Source organism: Prionailurus viverrinus, chromosome D3, assembly GCF_022837055.1.
Source record: "Prionailurus viverrinus isolate Anna chromosome D3, UM_Priviv_1.0, whole genome shotgun sequence".
NCBI lineage: Eukaryota > Metazoa > Chordata > Mammalia > Carnivora > Felidae > Prionailurus > Prionailurus viverrinus.
Genome location: NC_062572.1, coordinates 47,921,566 through 47,946,836, shown reverse-complemented (window position 1 = coordinate 47,946,836; position 25,271 = coordinate 47,921,566). Strand labels below are relative to the sequence as shown.

General features: G+C 41.9%; 1 protein-coding gene across 1 annotated transcript in view; it reads right to left on the bottom strand.

Moving 5' to 3' along the window:
* Positions 1-2,425: 2,425 nt before the first annotated feature.
* The window catches only part of TTC39C (tetratricopeptide repeat domain 39C), a 109,389-nt gene continuing 86,543 nt past the window's right edge, over positions 2,426-25,271 (bottom strand). The window contains exons 7-14 of the mRNA XM_047828154.1: positions 17,855-17,948; positions 14,624-14,731; positions 11,152-11,261; positions 10,002-10,125; positions 6,366-6,463; positions 5,165-5,269; positions 3,872-3,910; positions 2,426-3,204 (exon numbers count right to left, since the gene is read on the bottom strand). Coding sequence (XP_047684110.1) covers positions 3,115-3,204; positions 3,872-3,910; positions 5,165-5,269; positions 6,366-6,463; positions 10,002-10,125; positions 11,152-11,261; positions 14,624-14,731; positions 17,855-17,948 — 768 coding nt within the window. The 3' untranslated portion in view covers positions 2,426-3,114. The remainder of the gene's footprint in view (positions 3,205-3,871; positions 3,911-5,164; positions 5,270-6,365; positions 6,464-10,001; positions 10,126-11,151; positions 11,262-14,623; positions 14,732-17,854; positions 17,949-25,271) is intronic.

The window sequence follows — 25,271 nt, the reverse complement described above, 5'->3', positions numbered from 1 at the left end:
ATTATAATGTGCACTGGGCAAATTATACTCTAGTGAAGAAGAGACACATCTTTTATCGATCAACTTTCCCGTCTCCTGCTCCCAAACCCTTGCTGTCCTTTTCTCTTTCCTAGCTTCCAAGTCTCCTCCCTCTACTATGTATCTCTTGGGGAGGATACAAGCTTAACCATTTTTTTTCTACAAGATATACCACCAACAGAATTCAAAAATATGTAAGAAACACCAAACAGTACATGACTGTCAATGTGTATCTGCATCGATTCAGATCTGTAGGTGTATACTTGCCACCACAATTTGCTTAAGGAAGCAATCAACTAGGAAAGTTATACAGCAAAGGAATAGCCACACACACGCACATGTGTGTCTTTTAAAAATCAAATATGCACTGTCCTTTTAGTTGGCAGAAGCATAAGAGTACAAACTCTATAATCATTGACTTGCACAATATTCAACAATTCCTTGTTATCTGTGACATCTGAAATACTTCACTTGCTCAAATACTTAGCTATCATGTGCTAAAATCAGACCCTAACCTAATAAAAAAATCTTAAATATTTTAACACCACAAAGGTACATGTCACATTATTAGACCATACCTCCAAGCTGTGACAAATTATAAATGTGTTCAGAGTACATATACATTAGAGATTTCTCTCATCATAGGCCAAATCTAATACAAAAATACATTTGACGCTCATAAATTAGAAGATCCATTTAAGAGCCTCCAAAATAGGAATGAGGAAGGAGTGATGCCAACATAAAAAAGCACACGTAGATCCAAATTGTTCTGGTTATAGGATTATTTTCTTCATCCACGAGGGGGTAAAGAGCAAGTCACACCAAGCTAAGTTTCTAGGCAGATCACAGTTCACAGGCTGGTTAAGTCATGGCACGCAGACCAGAAAATGCTATGAATTACTCAACTCAAAAATGTTCTCAGATTTCAGTCTAATAGTACTATACCTGCACTGTGGTTTTTGTTAGAGACTTTAGAATCATTACCTACCCCAGTAGGTAGGTAGGTAGGTACTCTCCATACTCTTCGGCCCTGTTCACACACACAAACCACAGGGGCTATCCGGCACCAAACATAGGAAGAGTTATAAACAGACCTACTCTTTGACTATTAAAGTGGTCAGTGAACTGAATACAAACTTATTTGAATCCTGAAATCTCTCTGGAGAGATACAAATAAATTTTTAAAGCAGTGAGTGCAGGAATAGTTTTTGTTTAATCCTAAAGTACAGGGCTTCATGTAACCTTTGAATACTGAATAATAGTTCAAACAATATTTGAACTGAAAATTCAAGTGAGTATGACCTGAACCAAGAACTTTGGGTTCAGAATGCTCCACAACCCTAACTGGGAAGTCTGGCTTATATGCTATAGCCAAGGACAAAATGGCTAGGGCCAGATTTCACAAATTCATAATATTCTTCCCTTAAGCCTCAATAAGGCTTCCAATATTTTTAAACACCAAATGTTTTCTTCAGAAAGCATCTACTTGGCTTCTGCATCTGCTCATTCACTGAATGTAAGATAGCAATCTTTTCTCTCTGGCTAGTGTCCAAAATCCAGGCAGGATTCACACCAGAAAGAGTCCATGTGAATAAAACACTTTGGAAGTGAGGAATCATGAATATAATTTAGTCAAAGTCAGTGAGGAATAATTATTTCTTTCAGAGAAATTATTCCCTCAGAATCAGATGAAGTAGGTTAAAGCTGTCAACATCCTAGCTGCTCCTCCTAGGTTTTATTTTGAAAGAAATATTAAAGTATTAATATCATATGAGATCATGCTTCAGCTACAAGGATATGTAAATAAATGACACCCCAAGGGGATACTCTCTTTAGCACAGTATAAATTTTAAAAAATCTAACCTTAAGCCTGAGCCAAGTTAGGCACACAATTATGGCAGACATTCTCAAGTGACTGAGGTATTTAGACTCTTCAAAAACAAAGGTATGCAGCACTGGGCTAAGAGGTGAATTAGATGACAACAAAAATTAGCAATGAAGGATTAAAAATTAACTTTGAACTCCTTTTATAGAATAACCTGAGCTAAGGAGACAATGATTAAATCCTGGCAACAGACAGCCCAGCAAATCCTTCACCAGCAAATATTCTGAAGAAAAAAAATCACCTATGTTCATTTAAGAATAACCTTGTCAAGTAATTTGTTAAAAGACCTCCAAAAGTTGGTAACGAGATAATTTATCACAAAGGTAAGGAAACTCCTAAAATATAGGTATTATTTATCTAGCCAATAGACCAGGCTTTCTAATAAATTAGCAAAACAGTTCTACTTTTGATTGTAAAACTATCTATTTGCTTCTACTTGGTTGGCTTTCAAAGGAAAAAAGTGTTCATTACTTTGAAACATTCTGTAGACGATCTGGAGATAAGTATTTTTGATGACACAACTTCAGCTGAAGCGCATTTGTGTTTTAATAAGGAAAACATGAAATTCTGGGTTATTAACACATTTTGTTTTACAAGAATATTCTGTCTGTGGCCAAGAGATCTGTGTTCTATTCACTGCTCCACTGATAACAGGAATAATTGATTGGGATCAATTAGCCTTTTTGTGCCTGAGTTTGTCTAGACAATGGGAATAAGAATATCTGTGCTATGTTATTCACAAGTTAGAGGATAAAATAAAACACTAGAAAGCACTTTTATTTTTTTTCAAAACACAATATAAATGCTATGTCATAATACTGTTGATAATTTTACAGGTGCCTCCTAGTGTTATATGCAGTCGGATGTGTGCTTAAGGTAGGCGTTCCTAGAAGATCACAGGTGGAATATTTAGTTTGCTTTTATTTTAAAAATAATAAATCACAAAACTAAAATGTTTGAACAAGGTCACTTAACCCTCTCCCCAGGTGGTTAGTTATAATTACTAGTATCCTCATTATTATTACTTTTTAGCTATATGTTTAAAAGAGGAGATCTTTAATATGTCAGCCTAACTGGGAAAATGTGTCCCTGGCACAGGTGGTTTTCAGAAGAAAAGCCGGTCTTCGGGCTTCCAGAAGAGCTGTGTCCTCTGCTTTCATTTTAAAGTGCAGAACCTGGTAGGGAGGGACAGAACAGGAAGTCCGAGTCTATCACTGAGGAACCAGTTCCCTCAGGGAGGCCAGAGCAGCATGGATGCGGACATGCAATCTGTTTTCAAAGTCGTAGCCAGAGAAATCCTCCTGTAAGACCAAAGAGGAGATTTATGAACTCTATGAACTGAGCCTTCTGAAACACTGCAACATAAGCCACACGATTTTGTGCTTCCTGAAGTAAAATCTCTCACACTGCTTCCCATCCACTCAATTTTATTTCCCAAACCTCAAACTTCGGGTTCATTTCTAAAATGTCCAGAAGGATGTCAATGCTGTCTTTGGAAAATTGTCTTCATGTTATTCCTGAAATAGTAGTCTTGAACTGTGCTCAATCTAACCTGCTATTAGAAATTCTTCATTCAAGACTATAGTTATGGGGGCGCCTGGGTGGCTCAGTCGGTTAAGTTGACTTTGGCTCAGGTCATGATCTCACAGTTCGTGAGTTTTGAGCCCTGCGTCAGGCTCTGTGCTGACAGCTCAGAGCCTGGAGCCTGCTTCAGATTCTATGTCTCCCTCTCCCTGTGCCCCTCCCCTGAAGTGTGTTTTTAAAGCAGGATGGGCGATTTCATTGAGTTTCTTATATTAGTAGTTTCACTTAAGCATCAAGGGCTCACCAAATCAATTAGTTATTACTTTTCCTTTCCAGAAATATCAATCAGAACAATCATCTCACAAAACTTCGTGAATTCAGACTCGAGTGGACACAACAGAGGGTAAGAAGGGCCCCGGAAAAAGGTAGATAGAGTATTTTTACCTTTGCTTGAAGAAGTAGAGTTCTGCCTCTTGCTACAGTCTATGAATGTAAGAAAAACATAATATCTTTTAATATCTATATTTGGAGACACTCTAGCAGAAAATGTTATAACAGGATAGATTAATTAAAACAATTCACAGTAGACACAGAGGTGAGTCAACTGCTCATTCTAGTTTAGTCACTCAATTTTTCTTTAATGATGCTTGTTAAGTTCACACTAAGGCATTACTAAATAATTGTGCATAACCCTCATTATAACAACAAGAGATTAACAACTTGGAAGAGTTATTATGGCTTAAGATCTTAGGGAGCAACCTAAAACTGATGATCATTACAAAGTTTACTTGACATAAGTTAGACCTTTGGAATGCATTACTGGTTGAGAACATCAGCTTCACGTTTCCAGAAATGGACCAGGCTTGTTATATTTTAAGTACACATTTTAAGGCCATATTAAGAGTAAAACTTTTCCTAAAGAATATGGTGTTAGGGTTTTCTACAAAAAACGACAAAACTTGCCTTTTCTACTTTGGTAAATTTAGAATTTCGAATGACTTACCAATTACAAGCCTATATTTGGCGAGATGGGCTACATATTTAAGGGTCAGTCTTGAATCATATTTCTGTTGATTTGGCTCTAATTTTAGAAAGCCTATTTATTTGAAAGTATAATGAACTTACTAAAAATTAGAATCTCATAAAGCTAGTATTATGTAACTGAGTTTCTAAAAGAAGGTAGCAAGCAAATCCACTCGTTTAAAAACAAAACTTCCCCAGTATACTTAAATACGTAACTGTCAAATTTATATGGCATTCTGAAATTTTTAAAGCAATCACCACATCATCCTCATTTATTCTCACCATAATCTCCATTCACTTGGCAAGGCAGGTATTTTTTATCCTGTTTTACATATTAGGAGGAAGATACATGGTTCAGGAACATAACCAGCCTCCTACACTAAGGTGAAGGCAGAGTTAGAATCCGAATGCAAATCCGTGTTCTTCTGAATAAGCCGTACTACTTCATATCCTACCATTCTAAAAAAGGCAATGATTTTCCCCTCGAGTTTTTGTCCAAAAAGGTACATTTATACTGCTCATTCCAGAGAAGAAACTGCCTCAGTAAACATAGTAAAAGAGGATGACTCACTTCTTGCATTTTTCCTGCATGAAATCAAGGAAAACAAAACCAAAAACCCACCATGTTCAATTCACTGACTTTAAACGAAGATGCTTTGTGCCTGCTCACCTGTGCATTTTTGCTGATGAACGTTAAACTATATGAGGCCTTACCTCCGGTTTGTCTAACAGAAGACAGCCAAGTTCATAGCAAGCATATGGCTGGACGTATAAGTTATTCTGACGACACAACTCATCTTTAACAGCGCGCTGAAAGAACTGAAAGTAATACAAAAGTTAGTACAATGAACTCATTTTCCCACCTAAGGTTCATCGCATCTTCAGGAGGCAGAAGGGGGGACTTATCTCTGTATTCTAGATGTTTGTTTTGGCACCCTTATTTCTTCCCATCCTCATCCATATCTACAAGCCCGCTGCATGCTTGCCTCCAGGCTATGCTACCCATCGGTCAGCTCAATTTGTGCTTCTTCTATTTCCAGTTGACAACCTAGCTTCTACTGATCTTAATGCGGAAAACATCATGATCTGCATCTCAAAGTAACATACCAACATTTAAAACAGGAAGCACACAAGCCAAGAATCAGCTCCTGACACGTATCTTGACTGTATCTTGTGGATACTTAAGTATGTGATCTAAAGCAGGCTACTCAGAGCTGTGTAATAACTATCATGACCCTGTGCTGAAAAAGTAATTAAAAATTATAAAATAAAAGTATGTCAACACTCTAGGATTTAAAAGTCAAAGTCCCCTACTACCGTACATGAACTCTTTTAAAGAGTAATCAAAATTACACTGGGCTATACTTCAAAACATCCAACGACACAAAAACTTTAGAAAAATTCCCCCAACTATATTTGAAAATAACGAATGGTTCTCTTCCATATAGTAGGTACACAGAACATCTTAAGCTAACACTTTTCTAGACTTTACCTCCAGGGTTGCTTTGGTAATCTGCGGTTACATACAGGAAAAGTGAACGCACACTAACATATCTGATCATCTTGGGGATTTATCTAACTATGAGGCTTCATTTTGCTCCTTTAAAACTGTCTGCATCCTTATTTCCTCCTTCTCCAACTGAGACTGTCATCTCTGATAAGTAACTCCTGCCAGAAGAAAAGCCTGTGTATAAAGAAGCAATGTAAGAATCTGAAGTTACACGTTACTAACTAGTATTCTCCACCAGCACCTTCCAGCATCTGAGAGGAGAGGACACGGATCGGTAAGAGGGTTAAGCTCACCCTGCGGCGAAAGGTCTGGTTTTGTTGAGTGCTTTTTCCATTGTCCTTATTCCTAAGCACACATACAGGCTTTCACAGTCTATGTTCCTTGGCCACAGCATTAACAGTTTACCTGAACAGCATCTTCTGAGTTTCCCAGACATTTGTGTATGGCACCAAGAAGCAAATACTTTAATCCAACAACAGATGAATCATCCACTTCATGGCAAGCTTAAGGAGAAGTGAAAACAGCAGCAAGGATAGTAATTCACTTAATTTCTTAAACATCATCATGAGTTAAGTATCATGAGTTCATTGACCTGAATATTCAGTTCACAATCCTGCCCCCTGAAACTCAGAAGGCTCCTTTTCCTCATCCATTAGTGAATACCCTTATTCAAAGAAAGGCAAAGATATCAAACATCTGGGCATCCAGAGGACTCGGAATTATATCATATTGTTAGTAGGAACAAGAAACCAATCTGCACAGGCTACATACTGCGTGCAGGATTCTAACTATATGACATTCTGGAAAAGGCAAAACTCTGGAGGCGGTAGTTCCCAGAAGTCTGGGGGAGGGAGAGGAAGGGAGGAACAGCTGGAAGACAGGGGATTTTTAGGGCAGTGAAATATTCTGCAGGATACTACCTCTAAGTGTGGCTACATGTCAGTACATATTTGTCAAATCACACAGAATGTATGAAACAAAGAATGAACTCTAATGTATGACTAAACCCTAATGATGTGTCAGCATTGGTTTACTGGCTGTAACAAATGTATCCATCTGGGTGAGGAGGGGGTGTGAGTAGGGGGGTGGGAGGGGTGGCAATGTTGATGGGGAGGCTATGTGTATGGGGAAGTGAGGGGTGTGGTATGTGGAAACTAGTACTTTGTTTAATTTTGCTAAGAACCTAAAACTACTCTATAAAAATACTTCTAAAAAATTCTATCATATTAACTTCATAAGCCATATGGCGGGCACCTTTCCACGTTTGTACTGATGCACTGCACTCATCACTGAGGGGGCATCCGCCGTGACCCCTCCACTTCAAGAAGCTTGCCATCTACCACGCAGGATGGGCCCACATGTTGGAGGATGTTACAGGAGTTTTTCCAAGGAAATGAAAAGGGTGGAAAATTGGAAACACAGTGGAGCTAACAGAGGAGGAAAGGAAATTAACGGTTTCTATGGACCAACAGAGATACTGAGATTTGGTAAGATTTTATAAATAGACACACGTACATATGTACACACATATACACACACACCTTTGTTTGTGGCTGGTTTAAGCCTCAATAAAAAGGTGATATTTGAGTAAAGACCTGAAGGAAATGAGTGAAGGAGCCACAGGGATGTTCAGAAGCACATTTGCAGACAGAAAGAAGAGAAAGTGCAAAGGCACTGAAGCCGGCGTGTGCCTGGTGTGTTCAAGAACAGTGAAGTGAGTGTGGCTGGAGCCTGGTGAGCAAGCAGGAGGAGCAGTGAGAGGCAATGGGGTGGACGAGAGGGGAGAGTCGTGGACAGATCACAGAGCCCTGTAGGCCACTGAATGGACTTGGGCATTTACTTTAAATGATATGAAACCACAGAGGGTTCTGAGGCCCAAAATAACATGACTTCATTTAACAGGATCACTCTGGGCACTATGTTGAGGATATACAGAAATATTTTTAAAATGCAGAGGAAGAGGGGCACCTGGGCGGCTAGTTGGTTAAGTGCCCAACTTTGGCTCAGGTCATGATCTCACAGCTCGTGTTCGAGCCCTGCACTGGGCTCTGTGTTTACAGCTCACAGCCTAGAAGCCTGCCTCGGACTCTGTCTCCCTCTCCTGCCTGTGCTCTCTTTGTCTCTCTGCTCCTCCCCTGCTTGTGTGCTCATTCCCTCTCTCTCGCTCCCCCTTGCTCCCCCTCAAAAATAAACATTTAAATGTTTAAAAATAAATGGATAAATAAATAAAATGCTGAGGAAGAATGCAGTGCACAGGGCGGGGGAAGGGCTACAAATGAAACCACAAGATGAGCATTGTAAGAATCCAAGTACATCTGCTGATGAAGGAAGTTACAGATGGGGGGTCTGAGAAGCTGAATACACAAAGCTGGGTCAGCATTTAATTAATGCATTTGATTGCTTTCATCCACTACCAGTTTTTTTCTGGAACTATTACTCTACAGAGATCTTCTCTGTACCTTACATGGCTGAATAGATTTGGATCATTACTGCTTAACACTGGGGAATGATAGAAACTAATTAATCGATCTCAAAACTGCACTAATATTTAACAAAGATATTAAAGAATTATATCATGTTTACTCAAGAGCCTCCCTTTCTCCATGACCACATCATTGCTATTTATTTTGATACCTGGAAAGGGATTCAGAGAATATTTAGTCACATTAAGTGATAATCATTTCTATGCCTGTCACTTACAGCCTATTTTATATGTGCATTTGTGTCTGAATTCTCTCTACAGTCTCGCATTTGTGTATTACAAAGAATAAAATTCTGTATTGTTCCTTAGAGTTAGACATTGCTAGACATTCTAGACTTGCATCAACAACCAGGGATTGTTTATTCTCCGTGAACTTTTCCCATAGCTATAATAAAAATGACTTTATGAAGGCTATATTACCATAACCTATGGTCCTGGTTTTTTTTTGTTTTTTGTTTTTGTTTTTGTTTTTTAGTATTTATTTATTTTTGAGAGAGAGAGAGTGAGAGCGAGCAAGCAGGGGAGGGGCAGAGAGAGAGGGAGACACAGAATCTGAAGCAGGTTCCAGGCTCTGAGCTGTGAATACAGAGCCCGGTGCAGGGCTCGAACTCATGGACTGTGAGATCATGACCTGAACCGTAGTGGGACACTCGACCAACTGAGCCACACACGCCCCCCCCCCCATGTTTTTTTTTTTAAAATACATGAATCAAAAATCTAGGCTTCTAATTACACTCCTAGGTATTTACTCAAGAGAAATGAGTATATGATGTCCACACAAAAGACAAGTACACTTATGATGTATACTTATGTTTGTAGCAGCTTTACTCATGATGGCTAAAAAAAACCAGGAACAAATCAAACGTCCCACGTCCGTTAACAGGAGAAAGGATAAACACACCATGGTACAGATTTAGCCCCACAGTGGAGTGTCGCTCAGCAGGTGTAAGGAACGAACTACTGATACGGGCTACAACATGGATCACTCCCACAGGTGCTATGCTGAACAAAGGAAGCCAAGCAATGAGAAGTACACATGGTCTGAACTTCTATGAAGTTCAAGGACAGGCGAAAGTAATCTGTGGAGAGAGAAATCAGAACAGCGGTTGCCTTGGGGTGGGGACTGACCGAGAAGGTGCCCAAGGGAAATTATAGGGGTGGTTAGAAATGTTCTAGATCTTCATTGTGGTGGTGGATGCCAGCATGCATATATTTGTCAAAACTCAATGAAGCAGATACTACCTGTTCATTTTAATAGACGTGAATCAAACTTATATAAAACAAAGGGCTTTTGCTGGGGGAAAAATGTATGCATCCAGCAATCCCCAGGGCAATAAGAGTTGGCAACACTTTGCAGTCAGTGCGCCTCAGCACACACCGCTAACGATGCGAGCATGTCCACACATTCTCGTGCTGCCTACACCTGTTACTTATATGCAACAGAGCGTTCTTCACCACTCCACCATCTAATCCAGGAATGGCAGATCTGTACTCTCTGAATCAGATAACGCTAACGGGAAACCGAAGAAACCGGCCGATGAGTACAGTTTTTTTATTACCTTGACTCATCCTCTGCAGGTTGGGGAAGGAGCAGTTGGGGAGGGCTTTCCACAGGTATAACACTTCGATGGAGGCCAGTACACACAATGCTCTGGTGGGAGCTACTTTCCGAAACCTCTCTGCCTGCAAGTGTGAGAATGATCACGCTGGGTTTGGGAAAACGAATTCAAATAAAAACATATACTCGAGACATTAAAAAAATGCACAGTTCATCTCTGACATCAACAACCCCCTCCAACAAAGCTAACAATGAGAACTTCTCTCTATATAAAAATTTATGGCTTTCTAACCTTTAACGTATGATAGATATGCCTTTCATTCATTATTCAACTCCATCTACTGTTAAGATCCAGGGTGCATTCAGAAAACAGAATGAAAGTGGATTCATTTCAGTTTAAATCCAAGGAATTTATAAAAGCTGGGTGACCAGTAATAATGAATGGGTTTACGTGGAAGATGTAATTAATACTAGATGCATTTTAGTTACGGCTTTATTGACTTTTTAATTTTTTACTTAGTCCTAGTGGCCTCAGTGGTATTCCACATTATAATCCAGTTTATACTCAAGCTAAGTCACTCAGTGTTCATTCATTAGTAACAAACTAAAATCATGGAAAATGCAGGATATGACAAGTTGTCATGTAACCCACAGTGATTCCACTAACTTTTTTTCCTAAAAAGTGTAGAATAAATTAGGGTCTTTGTCCCTGCAGTACTGGGCCTTTCTACTGGTACATTTGATGCATGTTTTTATTTTTTAGAAGGTCCAAATGTGATGTGTTCAGTAAATTATTGAGACTCCATAGTCTGTATCTCTTGCCTAGATTCTGCCAATTTCGATGCTTCTGAAACCACCCAACTCCTTAGACAGGTGCTTTCCCTTTCCAGATGTGCTCATTAGCTCTACAGGGTCTGTAATGTGTCTACCCACTCAAAGAAATAACAGCTGTTTTAATCATGTGCAGCAAAACCAGCACTTTCCATTCAAAAGAGAAGTATGCCCATGGGGGTAAATTTTCTCCACGGTGGTAAAGTGCACTGGCAAGTAAGTCACTGGCTTGGATTAGGATTTCCTAAAACTTGTCCAAGATGGTGTCGGTTACAAATCCCCGTCACAAACACACACCAGATCAATAGGCTCCAACGTACCTTTTTCACTGAGAATTGTTCAATCTGATTGTTTTTCCTTTTGAAGAGCTTCTGAACTTCTTTGAACACTATCTGCGCCCCATCCACGTCACCGGTGGCTCCCTGACAAACTGCAAGAAACCATTGTTGTACTCCCTAAGTATCAGGGGGAAAATGCCACGGAAAGACACTCAGGCTGATGGTACTTGGAAAACGTTACCAAAGAAAAACACGGGAGGGAGCAAGTGTTACATAGAGGCCTAGAACATCCTGTTGATTGTCACACCACTGACTCAACAACTACTTCCTTGGGTTCCCAGAGGTTTGTGGGGACATACAGGAAAACCGTGGTCCTGGTCCTCTCGTTGGGCGCTAGTCTTGGACGTGACAAAATTCCCAGCTATTGGCACAGTGTGGTCTAGCTGAGGCCCACGTGCTCAGAAAGTGGAATAAAAAGGAATCTAGGAAAGAATGATAAGGAGCCAAGAAGATCATGAAGCTTCATGGTGGATGGAGGGTACCTCTCTGTGCCTGGAAAGAAAGTCATGAAATTAATCTTACACATGTTCGTGGGCCACCTACCACCTACAAGCCACCAGCAAGAACATGGAAGAAAACACATGCTTTAACCCTAAAGAAATGTAAATTTCAGCTGGAGAAAGAAGATACACACATAGTCCCACAGCTATAATGTATATGTTGATAAGAGCCTTGAGGGTAGGAAAACCAAAGTGCTTTTGGAAGCCTTAGGAAGAGAAAGGAAACATTTCTTTCCGGAGTGATCAGAAAGGAGTCAGTCTGAGAGCCTTGGAGGGTGGTAAGATTTTGGTAGCCTGCACACAATCTTCATCCTACCCCAAGCCCCAGGCAAAGACTTAATCATACTTGCTTCGCTTTGTATCTCTGAAGGTGAAACTTTACCAACTTTAGCAACCACTCTTCTCAACTACAACGACACTGAATTCGTTTATATCAATTTTTTTTCTTAGATGTTGTCTTTGGCACATATTTTTCAATCCCCAGCTGGAATGTCCATTGATTTCCTAATTCCTCCTTTATTCAAGCGCTCCTAAAACTAGGTGGTCCTCTATTCACATTTTGGGGTGTGGTCAAGCAGAGCACCGGGCCATGGCATGTCACAGGATGACACCTGTCAGCAGGGCCGAAGAAGCAAAGGCACCAAGACTCAGAGAAGGCTGTGGATGTCAAGGTGATGGGAGAAGCAGAAGATTTTCTGCTGGGAGTATGAGGGATTAAGCTGAATGTTCAAGGGAGGGACAACCACATTCCGTTAGGAAAGCGGCCCTGGTCAAAAGGACAGGGTCTGAATTCATCCAAAATGACCTCATCTCCTGCAGCTTTGGCATCTCAAAAACAGAAGGAAATGCAGTGATTGTTTTGTATACCAACCCCATCAGGCTATAGATCAGAGAATGTAAAGGTCCAAGAAAGTTAAAAGACTTGCCTAAGGTCACCCAGTAAGCAAATGAAAAAGAGTAAATGTCTGCTGCATCTAGTCTGACATCCTTCTCCGACAATCTGTAACTTTCTTAATCACATAGTTTAAAAAAGGGACAGATGGTGGTGATGGCTGCATAACAGTGTACATGCACACTATGCCACTGAACTCAAAAATGGTGAAAATGGTAGATTTTACATCATGTGGATTTTATGACAATTGAACAGTACAGAAAACTCAGTCCCTGGTGGCAGTGTTTCTGGTCCCTGAACACCCATCCTCTCTAGCTCTGCCTGTCAACATGTACCTGTCCTTCAGGGCCAATTCGAATGGCAACTCCTGCGAGATGGCAGATAGCTTGACAGAAGTGATCGTCCCCTTCCTGTGTATGCTTTGTAGTGGAGCTCCTGACACCTCTTACCATCTGCACAAAATCCCCTTGCAAAGGCAGAGACTAGTCTTTCATGCTTTATCAGCTCCCACAAACTGGTATAGTCCTGGGATTTCCAGTATTTGGAGAAAAAATACTCCTCTATATAGTCGCGTTGCACATTTATTTGTGTTCCATGATCAACAAAGATTAAAAAAGAAACAGCTGCCCACGAGTGACTATGTGACTCAATAACATGTTAACGACTGATGGCTGTGCTGTCGTGAAGACTCTGCTTTTCAGTTCATGCATTCAACACGCTGGACATACAGAGGCTACTCAGGAAATCGCTGGCACTTTCATCGGAGATGCCTGTGGGTTCTATAAAACAACTTTTTTTTTTAATGTTTATTTTAGTTTTGACAGAGAGAAAGACAGAGCATGAGCGGGGGATGGGCAGAGAGAGAGAGAGAGAGGGAGACACAGAATCTGAAGCAGGCTCCAGGCTCTGAACTGTCAGCACAGAGCCTGACGCAGGGCTTGAACCCACAGACCGCGAGATCATGACCTGAGCTGAAGTCGGATGCTCAACTGACTGAGCCACCGAGGCGCCCCTGTAAAACAACTCTTAAGGCGTGAGACAAAGTATATTCACCACTATACTGAAAATAATCCTATTCAAACATAAGCTACAGAGCCATACAAAAATGGATGCCTTAGGGGGACTGTAGTCAAGAGTGTAGGTATAAAGAGCTTTCATGTTGACTCATAATGAACCGCAGTTTTAGAACATCCGGGATATGCACACTTGCCACTGTTAATTCTCTTAAATAGATCAGTTAGGGGACTGGAATGACAGGAAATGCTTCATTAAACGCAAATATTCAGGGAAATAAGGAGAGATTTAAAATTATGTTTGAATTTTAAAGAATCACTTATATGGCCGTGTAAGGAGAGTTTATCAGAAGCAGAAAATGTACAGCCACTTGGTACTTTTCTTTAATTTCCACCTCTGCAAGTGTACATCATGATGGCATGACGGCACTTTATGCATCTCAGGGCACAGGCATCCCTTTCTCCACCAGGTGGCAGCATATCTTTATCTCCTGAGAGGAGGCCAAAACATGCACTCTTACTCATATCAGCAATGACAAGGGGTCTCTGCTAAATGATATGCAGTGTTCAAATACCTCATGTTCTACAAAATCACACTGTAAATTTAAGAAGGTTTTAATAAGTAAAACAAGGTTGGAGCAGACTACTCAAATGCAACTTTGTAACCAGGGCACTAATGATCCAAACAAAAATATTAACACAATTTAAAAGACATGTTAAATTCCTTAAAAAATATTTAAATTCTTAAAAACTAAAAACCATATTGTAGAAAGTAAAGGATAAGAGTTAAGGGTAGGCTGAGGCTGCTTAGGGCAAAATACACAGAAACCCTCACAATAAGCGTTTTCAAAACAGAGCCTATGACCAAACCAGCCGAGAGGGGGAGCTGGTGTGCAGGACTGAGTCAGTTACCGCTGGGTGACTAGGTAGCACAGAACATTAACATGCTACGGAAAAGGAAGGAGAGGAAGGAGAACCCCACATCTTCTTGACGTCTCCCTCCCATCCGCCAATGTGTGTGGTGAACTCACCAGAAATAAGCTACTCACCTGCAGTTAAATAGGCGTAATAGCACTGGGACCACCTGGACTCATTTTTCAGCCTCTCAAAGGAATCAAATGCATCCTTGAAATTCAGCTCTATCATGCTGCACCAACCTATGAAAGAAATATTTTTAGTATGGGACCCTACAGTCATGATTCATATCCTGTCTTTAAGCTAGGAATCTGATACAGCTGACCATCTTTGTCTCAGTGCCACATGCACACTACCTGAAAACCTGAAGACTTTTTTTTCTCTTAAGTATTTTCAATGTGACATTTTGCATAAGGCAAGACAGCATTTCTGGTTTCACAACCCATTAAGCAGTATGGAAGCAGTACACAGAATGACATAAAGATTTCCATGAAAACACTCTAACTTGTATCCTACCCTCCAATTTGGGTGGTGAGATTAATCTAAGCACAGGAGTACTTCTCCAAGAGTAGGCACAGACACAGAAAAAGAAGGAATACTGTTAGATTATATACATAGTGAGGATCTCAAAAAGTCTTCAAGCACCCGGGTGCTCCTTAATGATTATTAATTCTCGAACCCTTGTGAGAAGTAGAGACAACAAGCCAGTTAGAGATTAAGTACTTACCCCCCCTCCCTCTGCAGGTTGGCAGCAGAGCTGAGAAAGAACCCCCCTCTCTCCGAGATCAAAGCACCAGGAGACAGGCATTCTGGGAAGAAGTGGCAGCCACAAAAATGCAGGGAATTCTACCCTCATTTTTTACAACAGTACCTGCCATTGCCACGTCCCCCTGTATGCCTGGGCACCTGGCGTACTTCTGATTCTACTAGGGGCTTGCTAAGGTGGCAGACGGTGTTCTCATTTTACCAAGGAGAAAATCTAAGGCACAGAGAGGTGGGTGGGACTCGCTCAAGGCCACAGAGCTTATTAGAGGGAACTGCCGAGGACTCAAGGCCACTGCTCTCTGCTATCTACCTCCTGCTGTATCTGCTTCCTCGTGAAGTACTTGTGCCATCTTGGACCTGCCTTTTTAGTACAGGGATGAGAGAGACCCACACTTCCAGAAAATCCAGTGTCAATTCTATGGGATAGGAGAAATAGACACAGGACAGTAAAAACCGGGGCCGACAATGTCCATCCTGTAAGATGGGAATTAAGTGCAAAATATGTAGAGGTGCCAATGAATCTGAATCAGAAGCTGAGTTACAACTGGGCTTCTTTTTCTTGGGTTAACCTTGCTAATAGGCCTCAGGGTTAGGCTGTGATGATTTCCAAGCTTCCTTCAGCTCTAACCCTCCACACTGCCACAGACCTGAAAATGCCGCACCAAAAAAAGAGGCCATCATAATCATTGTGCAATACATGCACATATCAAATCGTTAGGCCATCCAACTTGAACTAATACAGTATATGTCGATTATATCTCAGTAAAAGTGGAAGAAAAAAAAGACAGCAGTATCTTAAGAACGAAAAAAAGGCCACCAAATTTAGGCCTTAATTCAAGTTCTTTGAAATACATTCCATCCTACATTATGGCTACTATTCAGAGCTCCAGCAGGGTTTATATCATATACAAATATTTTTTCCACTGGATTATACCTCATCTCTTTTCCCTAACCCATAACAGGTATTTAAAACACAATATTGTTTTACTAGGAAGTGCCCAGTCTTTTAGTTTGGACTTCTCTTTAAAAAGATTTAGAGGGGCGCCTGGGTGGTGCAGTCGGTTGAGCGTCCGACTTCGGCCAGGTCACAATCTCGCGGTCCGTGGGTTTGTGCCCCGCGTTGGGCTCTGGGCTGATGGCTCGGAACCTGGAGCCTGTTTCCGATTCTGTGTCTCCCTCTCTCTCTGCCCCTCACCCGTTCATGCTCTCTCTCTTTCCCAAAAATAAATAAACATTGAAAAAAAAAATTTTTTTTTTTAAAAATAAAAAGATTTAGAGGCACCTGGGTGGCTCAGACAGTTGAGCGTCTGACTTCAGCTCATGTCATGATCTCACAGCTCATGGGTTCGAGCCCCACGTCAGGCTCTGTGCTGATAGCCCAGAGCCTGGAGCCTGCTTCAGATTCTGTGTCTCCCCCTCTCTCTGCCCCTCCCCCACTTGTGTTCTGTCTCTGTCTCTCTCTCTCAAAAATAAATAAACATTAAAAAAAAATTTTTTTTAAAGATTTAAAGTTATTCAGGAAGACAACTATGTCCACAGCGTATCAGCAAGTGGCAAGCATCCCAGGGTCCCAACCTGACAGGTGTCAAATGCCTCCTGTGCACCCCCCATTTGTCCTTTCCTCTCTGTAGGGGGCCTTAGAGTTCCAGTCTTCCTGTTGATTCCATCACTACCTCATCATTTCTCCTCACCCTGGCCCCCTCATTCCCTTTCTAGGTGCTGTATGATGTGACCTTGCCCTACTGGGCTGAAACCCTAACAAATATGAAGCCCTTATTACAGCGTGTCATTGTTTCAAACCCAAACTTGTATGGATTCTTCTCCACATGACAGAGCACCTGCTACAAAAAAGGACTGTGGAATTACTAGGGTAAACAGGACAGAATTTAGTGCAGTCAGCAAAAAACTGAGTAACAGCTTTGGGGAAGAGGGAGAAAGCTGTAAGCAAGTAAGTATTTCCATGTCTGTTTATAAATGTGTCTGCAGGAGGGAGGCGAGCAGAAGGAAGGAAGCTAACACATGTGGAGGGTGTTCTGAGGACCAGGGGCCCCACCTGACACTCGTTCCTACTGCATCTAAATCTCACAACCGCTGAGGGCAGGCACCTGAACACTCATGACAATCATGAGGCTTAAACCGTTTGTCCCAGGTCTTTGAGCTAGTCGGCAGAAGGGCTGGGATTGGGTCAATGTGCCCAACTCTCTCCCACGCTGTATTTTTCTTTTCAGGTAAACACCGCTGTGAGGGAGGAAAACTTAGTTTTGGATTCCAATGTACAGTCCGGTAAGGTTATTTACAAATGAGTTCTGGTCAATTCTTTTCACAGGACCTATTATCCTAAAATCAAATGTTCTAAAGAGTAAACTAACGCAGTAATGACAATCACGGAGATAAGTTATCACCCCTTGTGCTCTGATGACAAAGTCTTACCATAAATGGCAGCAAGCATTTTACAGAAGATACAAACTGAACAGCATTAATAATGCAAACGTGCACAAGAATGAAGACTTGTGACAGGAAGCTAGACATCCAGCCGGACACAAGCGGAATGCATGAATGCCAGGTCGTGACAAGAAGCTGGACAGACATTTCATATTTACCGATTTCATACAGACAGACATGCTGGATCTCTCTCTGATCTATCGCAAGTTCCAAAGCAGTATGGAAAGAAGTCAAGGCACTGTTGATTTGACACTGAGGAAAGAATGAAAACAGAGTTACTGGCTAAGATCTGCTATGAACATTACAATCCTTTTCATTTCAATACGTCTTCTTCCTTAACAGTCATTTTAAACAGATTAAACAACAATTTAGAGATTTCTGGGGGCGCCTGGGTGACTCCGTCGGTTAAGCATCCAACTTCGGCTCTGGTCCTGATCTCACAGTTGGAGGGCTCGAGTCCCGCATTGGCCTCTCTGTGCTGACAGCTTGGAGCCTGGAGCCTGCTTCAGATTCTGTCTCCCTCTCTCTCTGCTTCTCCCTACTCATTCTCTCCTTACCCCCCCCCCCCCCCCCGCTCTCAAAAACAAACATTAAAAAAAAAAATTTAAGATTTCTGGAACATTCCAATTTGTCTCAGTTGTGAGATGAACCTGGCTAGGCACAAAACACTTCTTTTGCTCTGGCGGGAGATGCCCCCCCTGAGGGCTTGCTCACGCCTTTTCCTACAGCATACTTTTCAGACCGTACAAAGGACTTGCTCTACTGTAACTGCTAATCCAACCCCTGGTTAACCAGAGGGGTTCTGCAAGGACAGGGTCTAGATTTCACCCTCCTGTGTATACAACAGGCATATGTTAGCGATAACTACAGGTTTGGTTTCACGCCCCCAGTGCTGCAAATACTGCAACAATGCGGGTCAGAGGAATTTTCTGGTTTCCCAGTGCATACAAAAGTCACGCTCCTACTATACTGTTAAGTGTGCAATAGCATGATGCCAAAAAACAGTGCACATATCTTAATTAAAAAATACTTTATTGCTAAAAAACGCTGGCTATCACCTGAGCTTTCGGCAAGCTGTAATCACAGATCACCATTAACAATAACAAAAAACTCCAAAATATTGCCAGGATTACCCAAATGTGACAGAGACATGAAGTGAGCAGATGTTGCTGGAAAAATGGCGCCAACAGACTTCACGGAGGGTTGCCACAAACCTTCAATTCGTAAAAAAAACCCAGATCTGCAAAGCGCAATAAAGGACACCAAAAGGGAGTGTGTCTGGCCCTGCCCCAGGCCAGAAAGACCCCCATCGGTATTGAGTGACTGCGTGAAGCCTCCTTTAATCCTGCCCTCAGCTCGCTCTCCCTTCTGTGACCCACTCTGCCTGCCATACAGTCCTAGGTCAATTCTGTACCTAAAATGCTGTCTGATTGCTCCCGGTCATCATCTCTCCTCTACCAACACTCACTTCTGACTTTTGCATTCATCTAGTACTGTCCAGAGTCCAGCAGACTCTCCCAGGACTGTTCTCACTCCTGATTAAATACATTTAGTGTTTCTTTCCATAAAGAGCCCTTTCAAAGTCTGCCAACCTCATACCAGAGCACCTGATAAAAGCACCTAAAAAGCATCAACAGCATAAAAGAGTTCAAGTCAATCCTAAATACATCAAAGACAGGTGTTAACAAATACAAATCCTAAATGCCCTACAAATTTGGCACAGCCCTGCTCTCAGGGGCCTTCCCTGCCCCTGCAGGTGTCATTCCATGCCCGCTGCCCCACACTCAGCCCTCCCTGGGGCCCCCTTTGTGCCCGTTCTGCTGATCCCCGGCCACCAACTTTTCGGGGTCCCTACTGCCTCTTCTCCCCACAGACAGCCAGGCAGGGGCAGGGAGGATCACAAATGAGAGGCTGCGGCATTTCGCATATCTTTTCGCTCCTTTAGTGATGCACGGTCACTGCGGGAGGCCTCTTGGACACATGAGTCAGGGAGATCCTCAGGACAGCCAGTGACTCAGGAACATCGTAAGCCAAATGACTCATGAACCAAGGCCTTGGCTGAATCAATAACTATTCGCGTCCCACAGTAACACTTCACTGGGCCAGGACGGTTCAGACTGCGGTGTTCAAATCCCTTAGTACCATCTACGGAGGCGAAGAGAGGACACACATCCCCGTGCCAGTGACTCCTGTTCTTGAGGAGGTTAACATCTAGTTGGAGGTAACCTCTTAGGAATGTGAGACAGGCCCAACCCTGTCAGACATTCACACTGGATGTAAGCACATAGCCACCAAGGTCCCAAAGAGGCAAAATAATAATAATAATAATTATTTCCAAAAATTTTTTAAATCTTGTATGCAGTGTGCATGTGTGTGCGTGCACAGGACACTCATCACACCGCCCCTTTCCCCTTTCTGGATCAACACTTCTTTCCACGCATCACACACACACTCAATTTAGCCCGTTTGCACAAAACCGCAGTGCTAGCAATTCTGCTTTGCAGGCATCTCCTCAGTTTGCTAAATTCCTGACCCTCAATGGTCCCACACAAAATACTTCTGGATGAGCCACTGCCACCAAGCTGTCTCCAGCTGCATGACAATGCAATGCCACACTGCTCTTCAGAAGACCAAAAACTACTTGTGAACACTAATTACCGGGCAACTACTAAGTGCCTAGGATGGTACTGGCTTGAGGTACAAATCACAGCAAAGCTTTAAATGCAAGTGTAGGGGAGACAAAAAGAAAAAAAACCCATCTGAATGAACATTGTTTCTCTTAACCCTTTCAAAAATCTGAGATCGCCATGTATTCGGTTCCATTTTCAGATGGAGAAACGAAGGTTCCAAGAGGTGGAGTAGTTCGATCAAGGTCAACAAGCTAGCAGCAGACTAGTATTCGCTCTGTTGTGCCTGCCTCCAGAGCGAGCTTTCCTCAGGCAGGGCACATCCAGGCCCCGTTACATTAAAGGCCTTGAGATGGGGAGATTATCCTGGATTATCAGGGTGGGCCTAAATGCAATCACAAGTGAGGGAAGCAGAGGGGAGGAGGCGATGTAATCACATCATCACAAAGGCACAGACTGGAGGCACAGCCACAAGCCCAAGAACCATCAGAGCCCACAAAAGGCAAGAAACGGAGGGTCTCCTGGGCCTCCAGAGGGAGGGCAGCCCCGATCACTTTGATTTCAGCCAGTGAAACAGAGTCTGGACTTTGGACCTCCAGAGCTGCGTGAGAATAAAATGTCTGTTTTAAGCCACCAAGCTTGTTACATGGCCTTAGAAAGTGAGTACAGGGTCTTGCTTTCAAAATTAAACTGTGAAGAAAGTACCACTGATCCTTCCGTTTGTTAGAAGCGCTCTGACAGAACACGAGACCACTATGGAGCTTAGCGATATTATTCCAAGAATAAGCATAACTACAAAATTAATTCTAGTTCCGGCCTGAGTACTCATTAAGGAATTGCAATGAACAGACATTAAAATGGTGAAAACAGATTTCCCCTTTTTCACCAAAATAATTTAAAATAAAAATAATCCAATAGGGGTTTTCAGGATTATAAATTCTAATATTCACAACAGAGCAGAGAAAGGAGAATTATCCTCAATTTGATACTTCATTCACAGCCTAATTTTTTGAGGAAATACACATACGCTGGGCTCAAGAGAATACAGAAAACGGGCTAGCGTGAAATGGCCATGAAGCCCAGAATCGGAGGTCAAGTACCACCTAGGCTTTTGTCTGGTGAATTACACACGGACACTGTATCACAAAAACTGCCTGAAAGTCTCCATTTCTTCACTGGTAAAATGAGGAAATAATGTTGGCAAGCATTATCTGCAAAAGCATGAGTCTTTGCCAAATTAAATGGAGCATACTTGCTGCCAAACTAAATTCAGCACAATGTGTAAGTACTGCTTTGTTACTACAGAGACACAGCGCGTTCTTCCAGCCATTCAGGACTTCTTTCTGGATGGCTGTACTCCTAGGCAGTTTATGATACTTGTGGCGACTGTCAAAGGGCTTTGTTCCTCCATCATATTCTGCGAGTGAATGCTGCCGGTATGGAGGAAAACTCTGGATGTTTGCAGGATGATTTTGCATATGTCACATTATTATACTCATGGATCCTCATGATTGTTTTAGCTTTTTCTCTTGGATCTGGGGAGATATTCAAATCATTTGCAAATAATGACAGTGTTGTCTCTTCCTCTACAAGAGACTTAATTGGAGAGAACCACCAGTTAAGATGCTATTAGCAAGCACAGCACGCATCGCTTTATTCCCGTCTTTAATGAGGATGTTCTAACGTTGCAACATTAAATATAGCTTGAGGCACGTTTTTAGTAGATGCCATCTTTACCAAATAAAGAAAAGCCCTTTCTATTACTAATTTTGTAATAGTTTCTTGGTTTTTGTTTTTGTTTGTTTGTTTTTTTTAAGTGGATTTCATTAAATGCTATTTGGGCCTCTACTGATGGGACTGTGCGGTTTTATCAATTACCTTCTTAATGCAGGTCATAACAGGAACACATTTCCTGAGGCTGAACGACGCTGACCTTTCTGAAATAAGCCCTACTAAGGTCATAATACAGCATATCAAAAATACATTGTTGGATCTAACTTACTAATATTTATTCAGAGCTTCTATGTTCAGAATGAAGTTGACCTATAGGTTTTTGTTCAGTGCTCTCCTCTAGGAGTTTTGGTATCAGGATCATACCAGAACTAGCAGACTTGTAGAAAATATTTTCATATTTTCTATGCTCTGGAACTATAAATAACTAGTTCACTACAAAGCCACGCCTTTCAATTGAATAATTCATTTAAAATGTTTAAAATACCATAACTTGAATTTTTTTCCTTTAATGGAGACACGACATAACAGAGAATATTAAAATTTAGTCAATAGTACCAGATTTCAGCTCCAACTTCACAAACAACACAGTTTTGGGCCTTGCGAAAAAAATTATAATTTTCAGGAGATCTTGAAATAAATGAATTAACGCACACACAATGCTCTTGGGGAATGGTACATTGCCTTTATAAACAGGTGTAGGGGCGCCTGGGTGGCGCAGTCGGTTAAGCGTCCGACTTCAGCCAGGTCACGATCTCGCGGTCCGGGAGTTCGAGCCCCGCGTCAGGCTCTGGGCTGATGGCTCAGAGCCTGGAGCCTGTTTCTGATTCTGTGTTTCCCTCTCTCTCTGCCCCTCCCCCGTTCATGCTCTGTCTCTCTCTGTCCCAAAAATAAATAAACGTTGAGAAAAAAAAAATTAAAAAAAAAAAAATAAAAACAGGTGTATGTAATGGGGCACTTGGATGGCTCAGTCGGTTTAGCAGCCGACTTCAGCTCAGGTCATGATCTCACGGTTTGTGAGTTTGAGCCCCACATCAGGCTCTGTGCTAACAGCTCAGAGCCTGGAGCCTGCTTTGGATTCTGTGTCTCCCTCGCTCTCTGCCCTTCCCCTGCTCATGCACTCTCTCTCAAAAATAATAAATAAACTTTAAAAAATAAAAATTCAAAAAAATAAAAATAGGTGTATGTTACCTGTTAGTAGTGCCGGGAAATCACAATATTGTTTCCCAACATTTAGAAAGAGGATTTGCAATAAATGGTAATTAAGCTTCTCACAATTTGTTTTAGACTACTGGGAGAAATTCTAGATTCTTTCCTGTAGACATAATTAAGAGCCATTTAAGATTCTACCACAAACATATAAATCTGTATCCTTGCCTAACCCAAACACAGACATACCTGGAGAGACAAGGGACGAAGGAAAAAGGAAACATGTAAGTGGCCACAAATCCCATTTTCCAAGTTTAAAAATGTCAGCTATTTCCACATCAATATGTATTAAAAGCCCTTTAGAAATAAAGATTTCAGGGCACCTGGGTGGCTCAGTCAGTTAAGCAGCCAACTCTTGATTTTGGTTCAGGTTATCTCATGGTTCCTAAGACTGGACCCCTCATCAGGCTCCACGCTGACAGCACGGAGCCTGCTTGGGATGCTCTCTCCCTCCCTCTCTCTCTTTGCACACCGCCCCCCCACCCCCACCGGCTCGTATGCACTCTTGCTCTCTTTCAAAATAAATCAACTTTTTAAAAAAAGATCTCAAAGTACAAATATGAAAACACAAAAAGAGTCCGAATAATTTTCAGAGTCAGCACAGTAAACTTGCAGTTACTAATGTTACATTCTATTCTACTCAAAGATTCCCACTAGCAATACCAAGCTGAGAAGATACATTAAATTCAGATAGCAAGCAAAAGGTTTCCTTTGTAGAGTCGTGGGGGGGGGGGGGGGGGGGGCGGGGAAGGTGTTAACGGGAACAAGGCCAAGTCCTTTTGGAGACCTGACCCAGACTCTGGTGCCAAAAGGACATCAAGTTCCAGACTTCCCTGAATCCGTAAGGCAAGATTCCACTTCCCCAGCGAACAGTTTCCTTTTGTGCCACCACCAAATTGTGTTTAACATCAAATGATAGCATTCAATTGCTGACAAAAAGGTCTCAGCTCAGAGCCAGTCCACTGGCATTCAAATGTTGGTACCACTTAATTCTGTGGTGTTAAACACGAGAGGAGATCGCTGTTTGTGGTGGCAAAGCCAAGAACATGCTAGTTCCTGTGGACCCAGCCGCTAGGAGAGGGTGTTCCCATGTGGACCACTCTAGCACGCAGTTGAGCATTTTCAGCTGTTAGATATGGAAGTTTGTAAGATACAGGCACATTCTTTCAAGAGGTTTTAAGTAACCAGGAAGCAGTTTGTCAGGCACAGGCAGAATTCCTGAGATGTGTCCAGAATGTCAAGAACACAGTACGTACTCCGCAAGTAAGAGCCTGTGTGTGTGTTAGACGACGAAAGGGTTTAGGGCGCCTGGGTGGCGATTAAGTGTCTGACTCCTGATTTCACCTTGGGTCATGATTTCACAGTTGGTGAGTTCAAGTCCCATGTCGGGCTCTGCACTGACAGCCTGGAGCCTGTTTGGGATTCTCTCTCTGCCTCTCCCCACCCCCTCAAAATAAATAAACTTTAAAAAATATATTTGAAAAAAGAGAACAAAAAGGGTCACAAAGTATCTAAATTCTGGGTACTAAATATACATGAAATATATATAAATAAATATATAAAAAGCACCAAATATTCAGAATACTAAATATTCCTAAGACATTAATATTCAGGTGGCCTTAATCTGACCATCCATTGGTGACACCCATGCTGGCACCGTGTGTCCTCTACCCAAGAAACACTAATAAAACCTGAGGGTCCACTGCTTTACTGTGGCCAGTGATGTACAGAGCGATGCAAGACGTTATATGCGTGTATGCTGGGCCTCAGGTAGCATGGCCTTTCCCCCCACGCCTGCACTCCATCCTCAGAGCATTAACCGAGGCTATCCTTTTCAGTTGCTTCTTGCTGTTTGACACTGATTTGATAAACCATGTGGTTCATGTCTACTTTAAATTGGCGTGTGACTCTTTCCATTTTGACCCCTGAGAGAATTTTGGCACATTGAGAGAATGTGCAGGGCACTGTACTCAGAGGCTACCAGGGTATCTGAGGTGCCTGTGAAAAG